Source organism: Rattus norvegicus, chromosome 13 (assembly GCF_036323735.1).
Source record: "Rattus norvegicus strain BN/NHsdMcwi chromosome 13, GRCr8, whole genome shotgun sequence".
NCBI lineage: Eukaryota > Metazoa > Chordata > Mammalia > Rodentia > Muridae > Rattus > Rattus norvegicus.
Window position 1 is genome coordinate 32,277,059 of NC_086031.1, and position 17,303 is coordinate 32,294,361.

The following is a 17,303-nucleotide window of genomic DNA, read 5'->3' on the forward strand; positions in this document are numbered from 1 at the left end:
TTTCAGATTTTTCCCTCTGCAAGAGCAAACCAATAGCTATGAGGGTCACTTTGAGCTATTTCCTGTCCTAACTTCTGCTGAAGCCATGGCCAATTGGTACGCAGAGCCTCTGGCCTCTGCAGAGTAGGGTCAGGCCCAGGACCCACGGCAGAGACAAGAGTGGCTTCATCCTTGAACACAGTACTATGCTGCATGAAAGCTAAGGTTTCCTATCTTTGTGCCCTTATCATGATCCCAAATTTGTATTTTAGGGTGTGCCTTTGTTTTTTAAAGCCCTGGCTCCTGAAGATGCCTTATGGATGTGGCAGAGAGAACGTGGAGAGACTTCAGCTGTGGAAAGAAATCCACACAGCCAATGCCTGTGAGGGCCTTGATTGCCTTCAGTGGCATTTCTCCATAACTCCAACCACCAATAATATGGAGGCCAAATTTTCTTTCCAGGAAATGTAGGCTTGGGTCCCCGTCTCTTTTAAATCTAAGTGAATATTGCTGACACCCCCAAAAGATCAAAATTTTCAACTAGGGTTGTAGATCTGTGGTAGAGAGCTTGCTTAGTGGGGGCCAGGCCCTGAGCTCCATTTTCGGCACCAGTGAGAATTCCTTCCTGGGAAAGTAACATGTATACCCACTTCATAAGGTCTTAAAGGCAGGACTGGAGAGATGGCTCAGTAAGAGCACCCACTGCTCTTTCTAGAGGTCCTGAGTTCAAATCCCAGCAACCACATGGTGGCTCACAACCATCTGTAATGAAGTCTGGTGCCCTCTTCTGGTGTGTCTGAAGACAGTGAGAGTGTACTTATCAAATAAATAAGTAAATAAATAAATAAATAGAGAAAAGGCTAAAGTAGAGAAAACTTTTTGTTTAAAAATAAAAAAGGTCCTAAAGACAAACCAAAGTACCAGTCTACCAAAAGTCACCCTGGGAACTAAGGCATCTGTCAGGCCTACTTTCATAAATGTGGGTAACTCCAGTGCAGTCCACCAGAAAGTCTTTACCCAGCATGGATGATGGCTTCCATCACAGGGCCACACACATGGACCCAGGTCAGTTAACCTTCCCCAGCCTACAGACTCGAAGACCTCCAGGCCAATTAGGGCAAAACTGCATACAAATGGCTGGGAGAAGTGACAAGAATCTCAAGTGAGAGTGCATTGAATGTCCCTGCCCCACGCCCTTCTATCAGGGCATGTAAATAAGTCTCTAAGCCTGATTAGGATGGGTTCTTGGGAGCCAGGCACCAGCTGACGGGTGAAGGTGGCCAATTTTATTTTGCCAAGCCACCCTTGCTATAGAGTAATATCCCACAGAAAAGTTAAACAACATAGAGTAAGGATAAGAAACAAACAAACAAACAAACAAACCAATCAAGGAAGGGATCTTCTCTCGGAACCTTACCTGGAGCAGAAAGGACTTTATCCCTTACAAAATTTCTAGAAAAAGGAGGAAGGTCCAGCCTGGAAGCCAGTGAGCTTCCCTTTGCAAAGAACAGGAATGTAGTGTTTTAAAATGTATTGTTGTTTTTATTTATTTTTAAATCCAAATTGAGGGCTGAGGATATGGCTCAGTTGATAGTGATTGCCCAGTACCCACAAAGCCCTGGACTCAGTCCCAGCGCCTCACAAATCTGACATGGTAGTCACACCTGTAATCCCCACACTCCAGAGGTAGAAACAGGAGGACGCGGAGTCCAAGGTTATCGTCAGCCACATAATGAATTTGAACTACATGACACCCCCATAAAATTGATTCTAAGGAATGGGGGCAACCTCCCACCCCACACCAACCCCACACACATTTTCGGAGTCAGTAGATATCATTGAGTCTCAGATACAAGGGTTTTTTTTTTCCACGTTTCCTGTCTCCACAGTTTGGACATTTGGTACAACTTGGTGGTAGGCCATTTCATGATATGCTGGTGTCTCCTGTAAGCTGGTGAAATTCCCTTGAAGGACTAAGGGAGTCCAATCTGGGTCATAAGGAGGAAGGACAGTATCAGTGACTTCAGATTAAACAGTGGTACAGCACTCGGTGAGTGATGGTCACACAAAGATCCTTTGGAGGGTTGGAGGTTGAGACAGTCTTTATACACAGCCCAGGAAGAACTTGAACTGGAGATCCTCCTGCCTCCGTTTACTGAATGCTGGGATTACATGTGTTGGGAGTCTATCCTGTGTTTTATCTTGAAAGGTTTATTTGTAGAGTGCCATTTATTAGTTGACAGTTTCATGCCTGTATACAATGTATATGGATTCTATCCACCCCCAACTCCCCTCCCCCGCTACCCACAACACACCTCCCCTCTCCTCTTTACGTCTGTCCTCTTCTTTTGTCACTTAATGTTGATTGGTCTCTGGCTGGATCTACTGTAGGTAGTGACAGCTGCCATGAGCCCATGGGCAGCGGCAATGGACACCCTATTCAGAAGACAGCATTTCACGGCAACATTTCTCCCACCCCCTGGCTCTCACATCCTTTCTGCCTTCTCTTCTTCCATAATGTTCTCTGAGGGTAGAAGAGGATGTCGATACAGATATCTCATTTGGGGCTGAACTCTTAACTTTGCCCAATTATGAGTCTCTGTACTAACTACTGCTCATTGTACCTCATGGGGTTTCCCTTTTGGAGATGGGAGGGGGGTCTTAGTTAGCCCATGGTGGCCTCTAATGCAATTCAGTATGCAGCCAAAGCTAGCTTAGACATCTGATACCTCCACCTTGCAAGTCTGGGATCGCAGGAGTATGATGACATCATGCCCAGGTCTCGTTCCCTCTCCTCCCCACACCTCTCTTTGCTGAGAAACAGTGTCTCATTCTGTAGCCCAGGCAATGCTGAACACACAATGAGACCTATGCCTCAGTTTCCTAAATGCTGGGACTACAAGAGTGAGCCAACATCTTTGGCTCCCCCAGTGCTCTTAGCTCAAAGCATAGCCCAATTTGTAAAACCAGCAACGTAAACAGACTACGTTAGACAGACAGGATTGGGAAGAGCAGGGACTAAGCCGAGAACTGAGAAAACAGGGTCTCTGGTGGGCTCTCTTCTGCTTTTCTTTTCTATATATGCACAATAAAGACCTATGCAACAGTAAATATAGATGCTATCTTTTGTCCCCAGTACTTGGGAGACAGAGACAGGTGGATCTCTAAGTTGACACCAGCCTGGTCTACAACAGACTGAGTTCCAGGACAGCCTGGGCCACACAGAGAACCCCTGTCTCAAAAAAACAAAACAAAACAAGATATCTTTTTTAAAAATTACTTTTATTTTGTTTTATTTATGCCCTCTGGCACACATTCCCTTAACTACTGAGCCATCTCGGTAGCCCATACATGAAATCTTTTAATATGAACAGCGGATAGAGTACTTGCTTAGCCTACACCAAGTCCAGAGTTCTATTCCCAGCACTGCATAAACTGAATGTGGTAGTGCACACCTGTAATCTCAGCATGAAGCATGTGGAGGCCTGAGGATCAGGAGTTCAAAGTCATTGGTGGCTGCATCATAGAGTTCAAGGACAATTTGAGCTCAGCCTGAGCTAAGTGAGAATCCATGGTGGGGCTGGGAGATAAGATGCACATTCAATAAGAAATGTCTGGATGGCTCTCTTTCTCTTTCCTTCACTTTTTCTTTTCGTGACAAGGTGTTTTTGAACTTGCCATCCTCCTGACTCCTAAGATCATAATAGTAGTGTTTTGTCCAGTTGGTTCCTACATAGTGGCATAGCTTTCAAATGAGGGCATCTTGGAGCCCTCACTGGACTATGTGGTGCAAGCATGGACAGGTACAGAGAATCCTGTGCTACTCACTTTCCTCGCTGTTGAGACAAAATACCTGGCAAAAGCAATCAGAGGACGGAATGAAGACAAAAGAGAAGATGAAAGAAGGAAGGGAGGGAAGGAGGGAGGGAGAGAAGGAGGGGGGAGGGAGGCTCACAGTTTGAGGTGACACAGTCCACCATGATGAGGAAGACATAGTGGCAGGAGCTTGAGATCTCTCATGGACATTGTGTTCATCAGGAAGTCAGGAAGCAGGGGCTGACAAATGCTGGTGCTCAGCTCACTTTCAACAAGGCATTGGCCCATGGAACAGCACCACCCACAGCTGGGGAGCACCTTCCCAGCTCAGTGAATCCAACCTAGAAACTCCCTCACTCATGTGCCGGTGTCTTGTGTCCTGGGCGATTCTAGATCCTGTCAAGTTCAACAGCAATATTAACCATCATATTACACACTCACCATAATACTTCTGAACAACATGTGTGAGAACTGGACCCTGACCCTGTGGATGTAAAACGCTGGGAGCTGGCATCCTGGATGGGTGGGGGTGTTTCTTCTGGGATCCAAACTCACGGTGGACAGGGCAGAGGCTATCCAATGGGCCAAGGTTAATTTCCAAAACTCCCAAAGGACAAAAGAGAACTGTGGTTCCCTGGGAGACCCAGGTTCCTAGCTGATCCGTGGCTCAAAAGCATATGAGAGCTGTCTGGAGAGATGGTTCATCATGAAGAACTTGTGCTGCTCTTGCAGTGGACTTGAGTTCGGTTCCCAGCACCCACGTAAGGTAGCTCACTAACAACATAACTCTAGTTCCAGGGGATCGGACGCCCTTGTCTGGCCTCTGCACTCACATGGCATAACCACACACAGGCGCGCACACACACACACACACACACACACACACACACACACACATACACACACATAAGTGAAAATACGACTGTTACTAGAAGTGCCTTGGCTTGGCTCTTGAACTGGGGAGTCCCCATTGCCAACATCTTCCAGTTTCTTTCTAGTTTCTCTTTTCATCTGAGAGCAGCAGGCAGGGCCTAGTTTCTCTAGGCAGACTTCACCCACCCAGGTATGACTGCACTGCCCTCAAGCCTTACCAGACTGGATGAGTCTGTGATTTCCCCCCATGATGTTGGACAGTGACACCCCCAGGTGTGTGAGCACAGGCAAGGGAAGCGCGTGCCTTTCCTCCCTCCTCCTGTGACCTGGGGAGGGAGTCACTATAGTCTCCTCAAACTTCCCTCCCACCGCTCTGTGTCCCTGAGGAATAGATGCTCCATATGTTCTGTCACAGAGGCTGGCACTTGTAACTAGGGACGTTTGCAAAAGGAGGGGCGAAGCTGATAACAGGCTCCTTGTTTGGCCCTGGCAGGAAAGCACTGTGCCAAAGTGCATGTAACCAGCTCCACCCAGGACTGCTTGCTGGGCCTGCTCAAGGGGCATGGCCGCCCGTAAGGATGAGGATCTCTAGGGCTGCTGATGCTGCTGTAGTACCAATCTAGTGTGCGTGAAGTCCGTAATGAAGCCAGTGGTGGCAGCCGTCTGTGATCCAGTGCGAGGCAGAGGCAGGAGGATCAGAAGTTCAAGATGATCCTTGGTTACTTAAGCCTCAGCTACGTGAGACCCTGTTTCCAAGAGCAGTGATCTCTTATTTGGTTAGTATGTGAGTCACTGACAGGTTACGGCGCAGATTTTTGTTCAGATTTTTTTTTTTTTTTTTTTTTTTTTTGGTCAGACTGGAGATGGACTCTGGGTCTTGTGCATTCTAAACTTACAAGACCGAGCTACTGCCGCGCCTGTTTGCTCACACGGGTCTGAGATGTTAGTGTGCACTTCACACTCTCAGAACGTCTTGGTTCAGGCTAGTAATATTTTAAGTGGTCAGCGGCCCTTTGCGCAGGGGTTACTACGGCAAACGGTTTTGGCTATTGACTTCTAAAACTCGATGCAGGGATACCTTTCTCTGTCCTTTAAATGTTTTTTGTTTGTTTGTTTGTTTGTTTGTTTTTGAGGTAGCGTCTCTTGTATTTCAGGATGGCTTCAAACTCTCTGAGGACGTCTTTGAACTTTTTTGACTCTCCTGCCATCCTCTCCAGAGTACTATGATTATAGCCAGGCCTCTCTGTGGCTGGTTTTATGGAGTTCTGAAGGCTTCATGCATGCTCCGCAAGTACCCTACCAACTGTGCTATGTGTCCAGTCCCTTACACTTATTTCTGATTTCTTTTATTATTATCATTATTATTACTATTATTATGTTCTATTGTTTATTGTGTTTCTGTGTATACATATGTGGTGCACTATTGACACGATGTACACATGCCAGTCAGAGGATAAGTTGCATGGGTAAGTTTCCTCCTACTCCCATGTGGGGGTCCGAGGGATAGAACTCAAGATGGTCAGGCTTGGCAGCAAGCACCTTTGACTGCCAAATCGTCTTGCCTGCCCTAACTTTGGGTTTCTGTTCCTTGCAATAGAAAGTAATTGTAACCAGCTTATGAGGAGCTACCCTGCTACTGCAAATGCTAAAGTAACTGGACAAGGGATTAGAGGGGCACAGTCTAGAGGAGTCACTGGCAATGCTTAGGAACCTTTACTCAGAGATCTTTGACAGCTCCAAGAGGCTTCATCGGCTTGGCTGTAAGTGATGACTTTGTGCTAACATGCCCAGCTGATGTGTCCCATCCTGGATAGGTCACTTGGTGCCCTGCTGGCATCTGGTCTCTGAGGTCCCCCAAGGCATCCACCGAGAGGCGTGACAGCTTAACTGGACCCCTGTCCACTGCCTCCCCCACTCTCCTACAGTTGCTGGCCCCCGAACTCCTGGTAATTCCATAAAAATGCTTACACATTCTTCCTCCAGCCAAACCCCAGCTCCTTTCCAGGCCACCATGACCTCCTATTCACCCATTCAAATCATATTCTCAGAGTGCAGGCTTCAGAGTCATGGGGACCTCCAAGAAAGACTGGGGGTCCCTTGTGTGATAAAATGAGAGACTCTGCAAGAATGGGGGGCTTACTTTTGTTCTTGAGGGGCCTTCGGGTTGATTCTCGGGGCAGACATATGCTGATCAAGTTTTCTTTTCCAGGACCAGGTGAAGAGAAGAACTCTGGCTATGGTGTCTACCTTCAGAACCCCAGGCTCTTAGTAGGAGGAAGAATGTGTCAAGAAGATTCTAGCCACTGGGCTGGTGAGATGGCTCACCATTACTGGGTAAGGGTAACTGTCTCCAAGATTGACAATCTGGGCTAGAACCCTGGAACCCACTTGCTAGAGGGAGAGAATTGAGACCCCACAAGTTGTCCTCCGAAAGCCATGCCCCACTGCTGCAAATAAAAAAAGATTTAAAGACCAGTATTCCCATCTATGCAAATCACGGATATTTACAAAATAGAGACCAGAAAGAGGTAGCTCATCTTCATATCTGTCCTCCCTGTAACTAGACTAATTGTTTCCCCCTGCCCCCAAGAGTGAGAAGTCAAAAGCTCAAATTCATCATTATCTCCCAGCAGGAATCAAAAGGCTGCCTTTGCCCTCCGGAGAGAGAAGTTTTGTGGTCACCTGTCACACACTTGGACAAAAGAATCCACATTCCTCTTCCCCTCAAACTAAGTCTTATTATTCCCAGTTTCAAGTTCTTAGGGCAGGGACCCTGGTTCCCATCTCAGCTTGCTGTTTGGAGGGGGTTTCCACAGATCTTTGTATTTACTGGAGCCCTGAGGTTTGCTGGATGCCAGAAAGCAGTTCCTCTCCAACAGATTTATTTTAGGGCTGGGACAGAGGGAGTCTTTGTGCTACCCTACAGACCTGGCTGAATCTCGTCTAGCAGTATGTCTGTTGTAAGTCTGAGAGGAGCCCATTTGGAAGGGAAGGGATGAGAACCAATATAGAAACTTGGTATAAACAACCTGGGGTAAATTAACCCCCATACAGGTCACACCGGACATCTCGGCAGTGAAGTCTGAGCTCTTGGCGTGAGTTTGTCTTTGTGGGCTCCCTTTCTCCAAGTGTTAGCACTTGATGTGTACCTGGAGGGCATTCCTGCATTCACGGCTGCTAGTCCGCCTCACTGTCACCCAATCACACACCCTGGAGAGCTTCAAAGTCATAGTCATCCCAGAGTCCAGTCTCACCACCACCACACACATGGTGTTTTTACTTTACCTCCCTGATGATACCTCCCTCCCTCTGTCATCTGTTGCTTGTCGACTGATAGAATGATAGGACCCTCTGGGAGGGCCGGCTCATAGAGTGCTCTCCTCTTGAAAGCATGTCCCTGTTCTGGTCCCTGATGGAGAACTTGGTTGTCAGGATGTTGACTAGAGAATTCTTTGGTATCAGTATCTGGGAGAGAGCTGGGAAGGGGAGAGGTGACCACTTCTTCCAGTTTCTCCCAGGAGAGCTCTGGAACTAAATAGCCTTTGCTTTGTCACACATCCACAGAGTTGGGTGTGATAGCTACAGGAATGTAGCCCAACCCTTGAGACATGTGACCTCCATGAGCATCCAGAGTAGCTGAGGTGGTCCCTGGAGAGCAGGCAGGGAGTCACACAGGTTTTCTCACAGAGCAGCATCCTGACTGGGGAGAGTGCAGGGCCGCCAGTACAGGAGGGAGGACTCGTAGGCCCAGGGAATCTCTGCAGACTCATTCAAAATAAGCAGAATGTATGCCTTGCTGAGGGAGGTCCTCAGACATTACCCTGTGGGTCCACCTCTAGGAACTGTGTACCTTTCTACCTGCCCATCTGCCCATGGGCACACTCAGCTAGACTCACCTTTTCAAGAGCCAATTATCAACAACATTCAAAATCTTAAAGGGGCAGAAAGGTGGCGGGCACATCCCATGGTAGAAGAAAAAGAAATGACTTCTAAAAGTTGTTTACACTCCACACACACCGAGATACAGTGACTCCCCAACACACACACACACACACACACACACACACACACACACACACAGAGAGAGAGAGAGAGAGAGAGAGAGAGAGAGAGAGAGAGAGAGACTTAAAAACAATCTTAGTGCCTCCCTGCCTCCCTGCCTCCTGTGTCTCTGATACCTGGACACTTCTCCACCCCATCTCCTAAGCCCCGTTTGTCAAAGCAGGGCTGTCACAAACCTTGTGGTATCTGTCCAAACTTACTTTCTTTTCAGATGTTTCCTAGCACATCCCAACTCAGACTAAAGACTAATTCTGGGCTCTGAGTAAGAAAGAAGCCAAGGCATCTCTTTTAAGTTTATTTTATTTTTATTATTTTATTTTATAGGAAGGTCTCCTGTATTTAACTTACTGTGTAGCAGAAGATGACCTTGAACTTCTGATCTTCCTGCCTCTCTACAGTGCTGGGATTAAAGCCCAGTTCTAGCACACCTGGGCTTAGAGTCTAGGAGGCTTTGTCTATGCCAGGCAACTTTATGTATGATATGCTAGGTGAGCTAGCCATGGAGTTAAAGATAAGTAAAAGCAACAGGGGAAAAAAAATCTGTAACATCAGTGTCCAGTGAAAGGAAAAACAAAAAACGTTAAGGGGAGTGTTCAGGTACTCCTGGCCAAACGGGCTCTGAGCAATTGCCTTGGGTTCAGCGTGCAAACTGAGTAGCAAGTAGGCCACAGCGAGAGTGACTGTGTCCCTGGGGTCAGTGGACAAGCCAGAGAAAGGCACAGCTCAGGCAGGTGCGTCTCAGCACCGCCCTCCCGCCGTGCCAGCCGTGGGGGCGGGCCTGCAATAGCCACGCCCCCTAACGCCACGCCCACCTGACGGCCCATAAAAGGCGTCGGCCGCAGCCCACTCCGGTTCGAGTGCTGCTTTGGGGTGGACAGCGGTCAGGTTGCCGCTTCCAGCTCGGTGCCACGCCCCGGCCGGTGCTGCGGGATCCTCAGCCATGCTGTTCTGGCACACGCAGCCCGAACACTACAACCAGCACAACTCTGGCAGCTACTTGCGGTAAGACGCGGCAACACCTGCCTACGATCTGGGTCCAAGCGCTGACTGACCAGTGCGGCCTCCAGGGAAGGGCCCTCCCGGAGACCCCTGATGTATGATTGGGGGTGGCGGGGGGGGGGATATGCTGATGCCCGCGGGTCGCCTCTCAGAGGTCTCTCTAACGCTCGATGTGTCCCTGACCGGTTCTCGTAGACGTTCCTCTCCCTTCTCCACTCCAGTCGCAGAAATAAACTTACCTCAGCCACCAGGAGCTGGAGTGTCCCGGGAAGCCAGGCCCGGCTCTTTGCCCACAGGTGGATAGCGGTAGCCGATCTAAGCGGCAACCCTAAGGGCTCGGGCTTCATGGGATGGCCGCCTCTGCTCGGGGGTGAACTTGGTATGGTCCTCAGGCCCGGATCTTCTCTTCTGCGGGGATTTCGCTAGCGCGCTTCAAGGGAAGAGGGTCCCGCGGGATTTTGCAAAGTTCTCTGAACTCCCTCTTTTAGGAAGTAGAGCCTCCCCCACCTCCCCACTTTGCTTCAGTGACTACCAGGTTCTGCGCCCCCCCGCCCCCCGCCCCCCGCTGCGGTGCAGCTGGCTGGAGGGCTAATAGGCATTTCTTTTTCTGAACTCGCCAGAACCAGCTTCAACCTGTCTTTATTTCCATCCTAGTCACAGTTTATTATATGTGCCTTACTTAACCCAAAGGGTGTTTGATGTGGGCTCAAGAAGGCATCCCAGGGGCTGTCAGCCCTAACTACAGAACCTTAAGTGCTTCTTTGGACCCCCAAGTCTCCCCTCTTGGATTTTTTTTTTTTTTTGTACTTCCTGGCTTCTGATTCATGTATGTCCAGCACTCTTCTAGGAAGGCATTCCCCCTTCTTAGAAAGCTGAAGAGTGACCAGGTTTCACTGGTGTATCTTCTGGGGTTTTTGTTGCTTTGTTTTGTTTTTAAACTCCAAACAGTCGAAAGTGGCAATCAATCTAGGGTCTTGGGACTGCAGACCCCAGTGGTGTTGTGGTAATGCAAAGCCCACAGTTAAAATTGCTACAGAATAAATATATGCTAACTGTATAACACTCTATAGGGCTACCTGCAGTTTCTTTTGGATTGTAGTGAGTGGCCATTAGGTATCTATCTCATCCTATTTTAAAAATGAAGTTGAAGGTGACCTTGAGCTGAAGTTATTGTATTTGAAATCTAGTTGCATAAAACATCATCGTTGTTAGAGGAGAGGTGTGGTTTTTGTAACTGTGCCTGAGATGGAAGTTTGTGAGCCAATACAGATACTTTTAAGATTTTGACTTAGCATGAAAGGAGGAAGGCAAACATTGAGGCTGAGAGCTGCTACAAAGCCACACTGTTTCTTTGGGTGCTTTGAGGAAGCAGTGGGTAAAGACGTGGGTACTCCTCACTGGAAACTGGTGTTGTTTTTGTTTTTGTTTTTGTTTTTTTGTTTTTTTTTACCTTCAAGTATTTGACCTCTTTGAGCCCTGTGCCCTGCGTTAGAGCAAGGATATTTTTCTTTGCTGTCCTTTTTTTTTTCTTAAAAAATTTTAAAATTAATTTTCCATTATTATTATTATTTTATTTTTCTGCAGTGCTGGGCTGAACCCTGGGCCTTACACTTGTTCTTCCATTTTGATAACTTCCAGTCCTCCTTTTTTATTATTTTTTTTTGTCCTGCTAAGAATTCTGCAAGCCGTCTAATTTCTATGAACAGTGGATGGCCTTTAGTCCCTCCCTCTCCTCTCTGTTTGATGTTCTGGTGACTTTTATTCCTTGGCAAATAAGGACACCAGGCCAGAAACAAGTTACTGTTGAATGATGGCTCTTAATACACACCCCCTCTTTTTTTTTTTAATTTAAAAGTAACAGTGCATGGGTTATTAACTTACATGGTCTGGGCAAACATGAAATTATGCAATTCTCAGGGGAGCGGGATGGCTTACTTTTTTCTGTGCTCCTTAATAACTGCTCAGGCTGGAAAAGGGTAAAAAGATTTGCTTCTGGCAAAGGTGAAGCTGGCCAGCCCTGCACTCTCCCTACTTTGGGCCACCGACAGGAATAGCAGGAAAAAAATATACAGGGAATGTCTTCCAGATGTGCCCAAAGGCAAGCTTTCTGAGAATTTATTAGATACTGTTGGGGTGTGTGCTGGGTTTTATTTCATAGACACTCATTTATGATGCTGTACAGGGAACAAATCGTACTGGTGACAGTGCAGTGAAGCGGGGTCAGCTGATCTGATTCAGAGCCTAGGCCCATGATGGGAGGAGGGTCATCAAGATAGGGCGGGGCATCTTTTGGTAGTTGTTTCTGTGGCAATTTAGAATCTTTAAGGGAGTCTCACCTGCCTGTAGGTCATTCTGATCCTCAGGGATTTTATTGTTCTGTGTAAGGACACCCATCTGAAGTCCAGGCAGGCTGAGGTGGGACAGCTCCTTGAGCCTGGGTATTCAAGGCTAACCTGGGCAACATACTGCTACCTTCTTGAAGAAGTCTAAAAACAAGTTCCTCTGTAATAGGGTGATTGGAGGCTGATGTGTGTGTGAGCATTGTGTGTGGGAGGGGGCTGTTTCTTTTTTTTTTCCAGACAGGGTCTTTTTTTTCCCCAGAGCTGGGGACCGAACCCAGGGCCTTGTTAGGCAAGCGCTCTACCACTGAGCTAAATCCCCAACCTGGACAGGGTCTCATTATGTATCCCCAGATGTCCTGGGACTCACTCAGCTTGGCCTCGAACTCACAGAGATCCACCTGCTTTTGTCTCCTAAGAGCTGGGATTAAAGGCAAGGGCCACCAAGCCTTGCCAAGTAGACTTCAATAATGTTCATCAGGTACCACAAACTTTGTGTTTTGAGGTTGGAGCTCCTGGTCTGGAACTTGACAAGCAAACTAAACTGCCTGGCCAGTGAGCCTCATGGGTCACCCTGTCACTTCTCCCCAGCAGTGGGAGATGTGTAGATCGTACACAATAACTACTCAGCTTTTGTAGGCCATGGCCTCTGAGATTGAGGTTATGTTATAAAGCAAGTGATTTACAGACTTACATCTCCCCGGTGCAGGGCTGATGTTTTTGGTGTAGGAAGCATTATTTAGAGGTGAAAGAAACAGCATTTTGGATATTTTAAGATTTGCAACTTGGGTAAGAAAACTGAAATCAAGGTTTTCTATCCTCATAGTATTTTGGAGAGTTCATTATGACCTTTAAAAGGGGAAGCTGTGGGCCTGCAACAAGGCTCACCAGGTAAAAGATGCTTGCTACCAAACTTAATGACCGGAGTTCAATCCCAGGAGCTCACATGGTAGCAAGAGAGAACCAGCTCCCAAAAGTTGTCCCGATGTTGATGTGTGTGCATGTGCGGTATGTGCCCTTGTTCACATACACATGTGCCTGGACACATACAAATAGATAGCTAAATAAATATATACATACATGTTAAAAAAAACAAAACAAGACAGACCAGTCGTCCCCTTTTTGGAAGAGATGAAGGTGTGTGGCCATCTTGGTGAGGAAGCCAACGGATCTTCTGTTGTGTAGTTTACAGTTATAGAGTACTGCCAACTGCTGATACATAGAGGAGTTGATTCAAGAATAAAAGTGGAGGCTGGAGAGGTGGCTTAGTGTGTAAGGGTGCCAAGTTTGATGAATTGGGTTCAGTCCCTGGAACCCACATGCAAGGGAAGAACTGGATTTTGCAAGTTATCCTGTGACCTCTACACATGACCTTGCTTGCACATCTGCACACCCACCATCCACTAAATAAATAAATGATCTAAAAAAGGAATAAAATAGTTCAGATGGTTGTTCTGGAAGATGTTTTGTGTGAGTGCTCACAGAGAGAAATGAGGTGCCCATGGCTAGGGGCATAGCTCAGTGGTAAAGCACTTGTCTGGCATGCACACAGTTCTGGGTTCAGTCCTTGAACACTGATCCCTCTCCTGGGGGAAAAAAGAAAGGAAATAAGAAAAGAAAGGAAAGAAGGAAGAAAGAAAGAGCTTCTTTTTTCTAATTAAAGATTTTACTCATTTTATGTACGTGAGTACACTGTTCAGACACACCAGAAGAGGGAATCTGCTTCCATTACATATGGTTGTAACCCACCATGGTTGCTGGGAACTGAACATGGGACCTTTGGAAGAGTAGCCAGTGCTCTTAACCACCAAGTCATCTCTCCGGCCCAAGAAATAGCTTCTAAAGTCACTTGCTGCTGGTTTATGTCACTTAGGTTTTGGGAGGTGGGAGACAACTTTACACTTCACTCTTCTAGGCCTTGGGTGAACAGATCATGGGAGCCAGAGGATGAAGCTAGGATCATACAGTAATGGTTGCATCTTGGATTTGGGCTGTGTGGATGAGGAGCTAAGCCAGCCAGCATGCTATGCTGGTCTCTGAAGTTGTCTTTGCTACCAGGGCCTGCATCTGTCTCACCCACTATTGCTCCACGTTCCTGGGCTTTGTTCCTGACCGCTGCTTCCTGTGTTTTACAGTGATGTGCTGGCTCTGCCCATCTTCAAACAGGAGGAGCCCCAGCTGTCTCCTGAGAACGGGGCCCGCCTGCCGCCCCTACAGTATGTGCTGTGTGCCGCCACCTCTCCAGCGGTGAAGCTACATGAAGAGACCCTGACATACCTCAATCAAGGTAGAGGCCTCCTCAGAGTTGTAACCTGGGTGCAAGGGACAAGTGGGATAGTTAGCAGAGGATGTGCAAGGCCCATGATTTCTGTGGGTAATAGAACTACTGAAAACTGAGCTGGGAGTGGTACTGTGAGCCTATAGTCCTACTCCATCTATGCCTGAACAACAGAATAAGACTCTTGAGAAAGGGGAAGAAAAGAAGGGAGAGCAAGCCAAGGGTGGGTCATCTCTAGCATTCCTCATGTGCCTCCAGAACTCAGTTGTTGATGGCCGCTAATACCGTATGGTGCTTTTGGTACTTGATCTGCTGTCCTTTATGGAGTAACAGTTGACCCAGGTCCTCCCCGGCTCAGAGTCTGGCTTCCACCTGCTGGAGAGCAGCTGCCCTTGGTGGCTTTAGCTCAGTGACCTGCCGTTTCTTATTCTCAGGGCCTCGGTGGTTTCTTGTGTAGAATGAGAAAGTCTGATTTTGGAGGGGTGTTTAAAAGGGTGAAGGTAAGTGACCGACCTGGCTTGATAGCAGTTGTGTAGCCATCAGCATTTCCAGTCTTTGTTGTGTTTTGAGTTGGAGTCTTTCTGGGTAGCCCAGGTTAGCATGGAACTCAAGATACTTCTGCTTCAACTTCCTAAGTGCTGAGACTATAGGCTTGTACTCTGTCTAGGATTTAGTACTCTTTTTAAAGTCTTTTTATGATGTCTGTATATGTAGGAGTGTTTGTGCATGTGTGACTACATTATGTATAAGTGTATGTATGTGGGAGTGATTACATTTGTATATGGTGCGCGTGTGCACGCACACACACACACACACACACACACACACACACACACTTGAAGTCAAAGGGGCTTGTTCTCTTTCACTATGTAGAATTCAAGTCACTGACTTGAAGCAAGTGCCTCTGCTCAGCCAACCATCTCGCCACCCCATGATCCCCCTTTTGAGTGTTTCGTTTGTTGGGACACCCACCCCAGCGGTACCCTGGCAGACAGGGCTTTGTTGGTCTCTGTCATGATGATGGGACCAGCTTTAGCCCTGTCTCCTGGACTGCCTCATAAAGAATCTGGTTCCACCATCCAGTGTACTGGTTGCTCTGCTATGGGCTGGAATCTGGGAGGGGCAGCCGAGCCCTCATAAAAGCTGCCTCCATTCTGTAGAATTGCCTACTGGATTTGACCTTGCCGATGTCTAGAACTCACAACAAATGGAAGTGGCCGGGCTACCTTTGCGTGGAATATGCCCCTGCCATTGCTGTCCTGTCCCCGAGGAAGGCACTGCCTCACCCCCGTGGGCTGCACACTTACTCCTCCTGTGGTGGCATGATGGCCATTGAGGGCAGGTGATTAGCCAACTGGAAGCAGTCCCTTGTGTTTGTGCAGTGGCTCCTGTCATTGTCCTTTCTGACTCATTGAAGGTTGAATGCTGCCGGCTTTCTCTCTGAGCCATCTCTTTCCTCACCAGTCTCCTCATCAGCCCATCACTCTCCCCCACTCCCCTTCCTGATTCTTAAATTTGAGAGTGGAGAAAGGAGACCACTGAACCCATGTGGGCCTTGTTTGGGGCCATGTCCCATGTGAGCTGCTGAGCGAGTGCTGTGAGGTGTTGTTGCTGACTGAACAGGGACAATGTGTCTGTCCCCTTCCCCATCTTAAGGCCTTTCTTTAGTTGTGCTCACCATGCCCCTCCACTGTTATTTAGCCCTTGTTAGAAGCTGTTTACTAGCATATGAAGTGTTACTAACACATTTAAAAGAACATCCTCTTCTCCATCCATCAAAGAGGTTAAAAAGAGGGAGAAGGGCCCACTCTGTGGTTCCATCCATCTGCTTGTGTTAACTTAGTATATTCCCTTTGAATATTTATGGATTTATTATTTTACAACAATAGAAATTGGACCCTTGCACAGAGAAGCCTTGCACGATAAGCCTATCGTGCTCTATCACAGAGCCACACTCCCTCTGTCCCTAGAGATTTTTGGTTATGTATCTCTGACTCCATGGTTCTTGTGGAAACCCCCCACCCCCCGGGCATCCCAAATTGTCTCTTGTGAGGTTTTGCAAGTGCACTGTTTTGACACTAGTCAAATAATAGATGTTTATTACAGAAAATATAGATTGCTTTGACATTGCTTAGAAGGGCTGGGACATAGGTCAGTTGTCAGAGTACTTGAGTAGCATGCAGGAAGCCCTGGGTTTGGTTGACAGTACCTCATAAATCAAATGTGGTGGTACGTACTTGTAATCCTAGGTCTCTGAGAGGCAGGAGGGTCAGGAGTTCAAGGTCATCCTCAGCTACATAGTGAGGATAGCCTGAGATGCTTGAGACCCCTATCTTAGGAAAGAAGGTAGGAAGGAAGGAAGGAAGGAAGGAAGGAAGGAAGGAAGGAAGGAAGGAAGTCTCTCAAGCCGTTGATGGTGGTATACACCTTTAATCCTAGTACTTTGGATGTAGACACAGGCAGATCTCTATGAGTTTGAGGCTAGTGTGGTCTACAGAGTTTTAGGACAGCCAGGGCTACACAGAGAAACCCTGTCTCAAAAAACTGAAGGGTCAGGGAGAAAGAAAGAAAGAAAGAAAGAAAGAAAGAAAGAAAGAAAGAAAGAAAGAAAGAAAGAAAGAAAGAAAGAAAGAAAGGGAGAGAGAGAGAGAGAGAGAGAGAGAGAGAGAGAGAGAGAGAGAGAGAGAGAGAAAGAGAGAGGGAGGGAGAGAAAGAAGGGAGGGACAGAGGGACGGAGGGAAAAAGAAAGGGAGAAAGCTATTGGAATTATAGTAGTGAGTTATTTGGCCATACACCTTTAATTCCAGCACTCAGGAAACAGAGACAGGGGATTTCTATGAGTTTGAGATTGGGTCTACTTGTGAATTCTAGGACAGCCATAGTTACATAAAAACCCTGTCTTTAAAAAAGTTATTATTCACATTCTATCTTTCCTCTCTGTAGTAACTACTGTGTGA

The 17,303-nt window shown here is 47.3% G+C and overlaps 1 protein-coding gene across 1 annotated transcript in view; it reads left to right on the forward strand.

Moving 5' to 3' along the window:
- Nucleotides 1-9,584: 9,584 nt before the first annotated feature.
- Tfcp2l1 (transcription factor CP2-like 1) overlaps nt 9,585-17,303 on the forward strand; it is a 60,029-nt gene continuing 52,310 nt past the window's right edge. The window contains 2 exon segments of the mRNA NM_001107170.1: nt 9,585-9,732; nt 14,204-14,355. Of these exon segments, the coding sequence (NP_001100640.1) occupies nt 9,671-9,732; nt 14,204-14,355 (214 nt within the window). The 5' untranslated portion in view covers nt 9,585-9,670.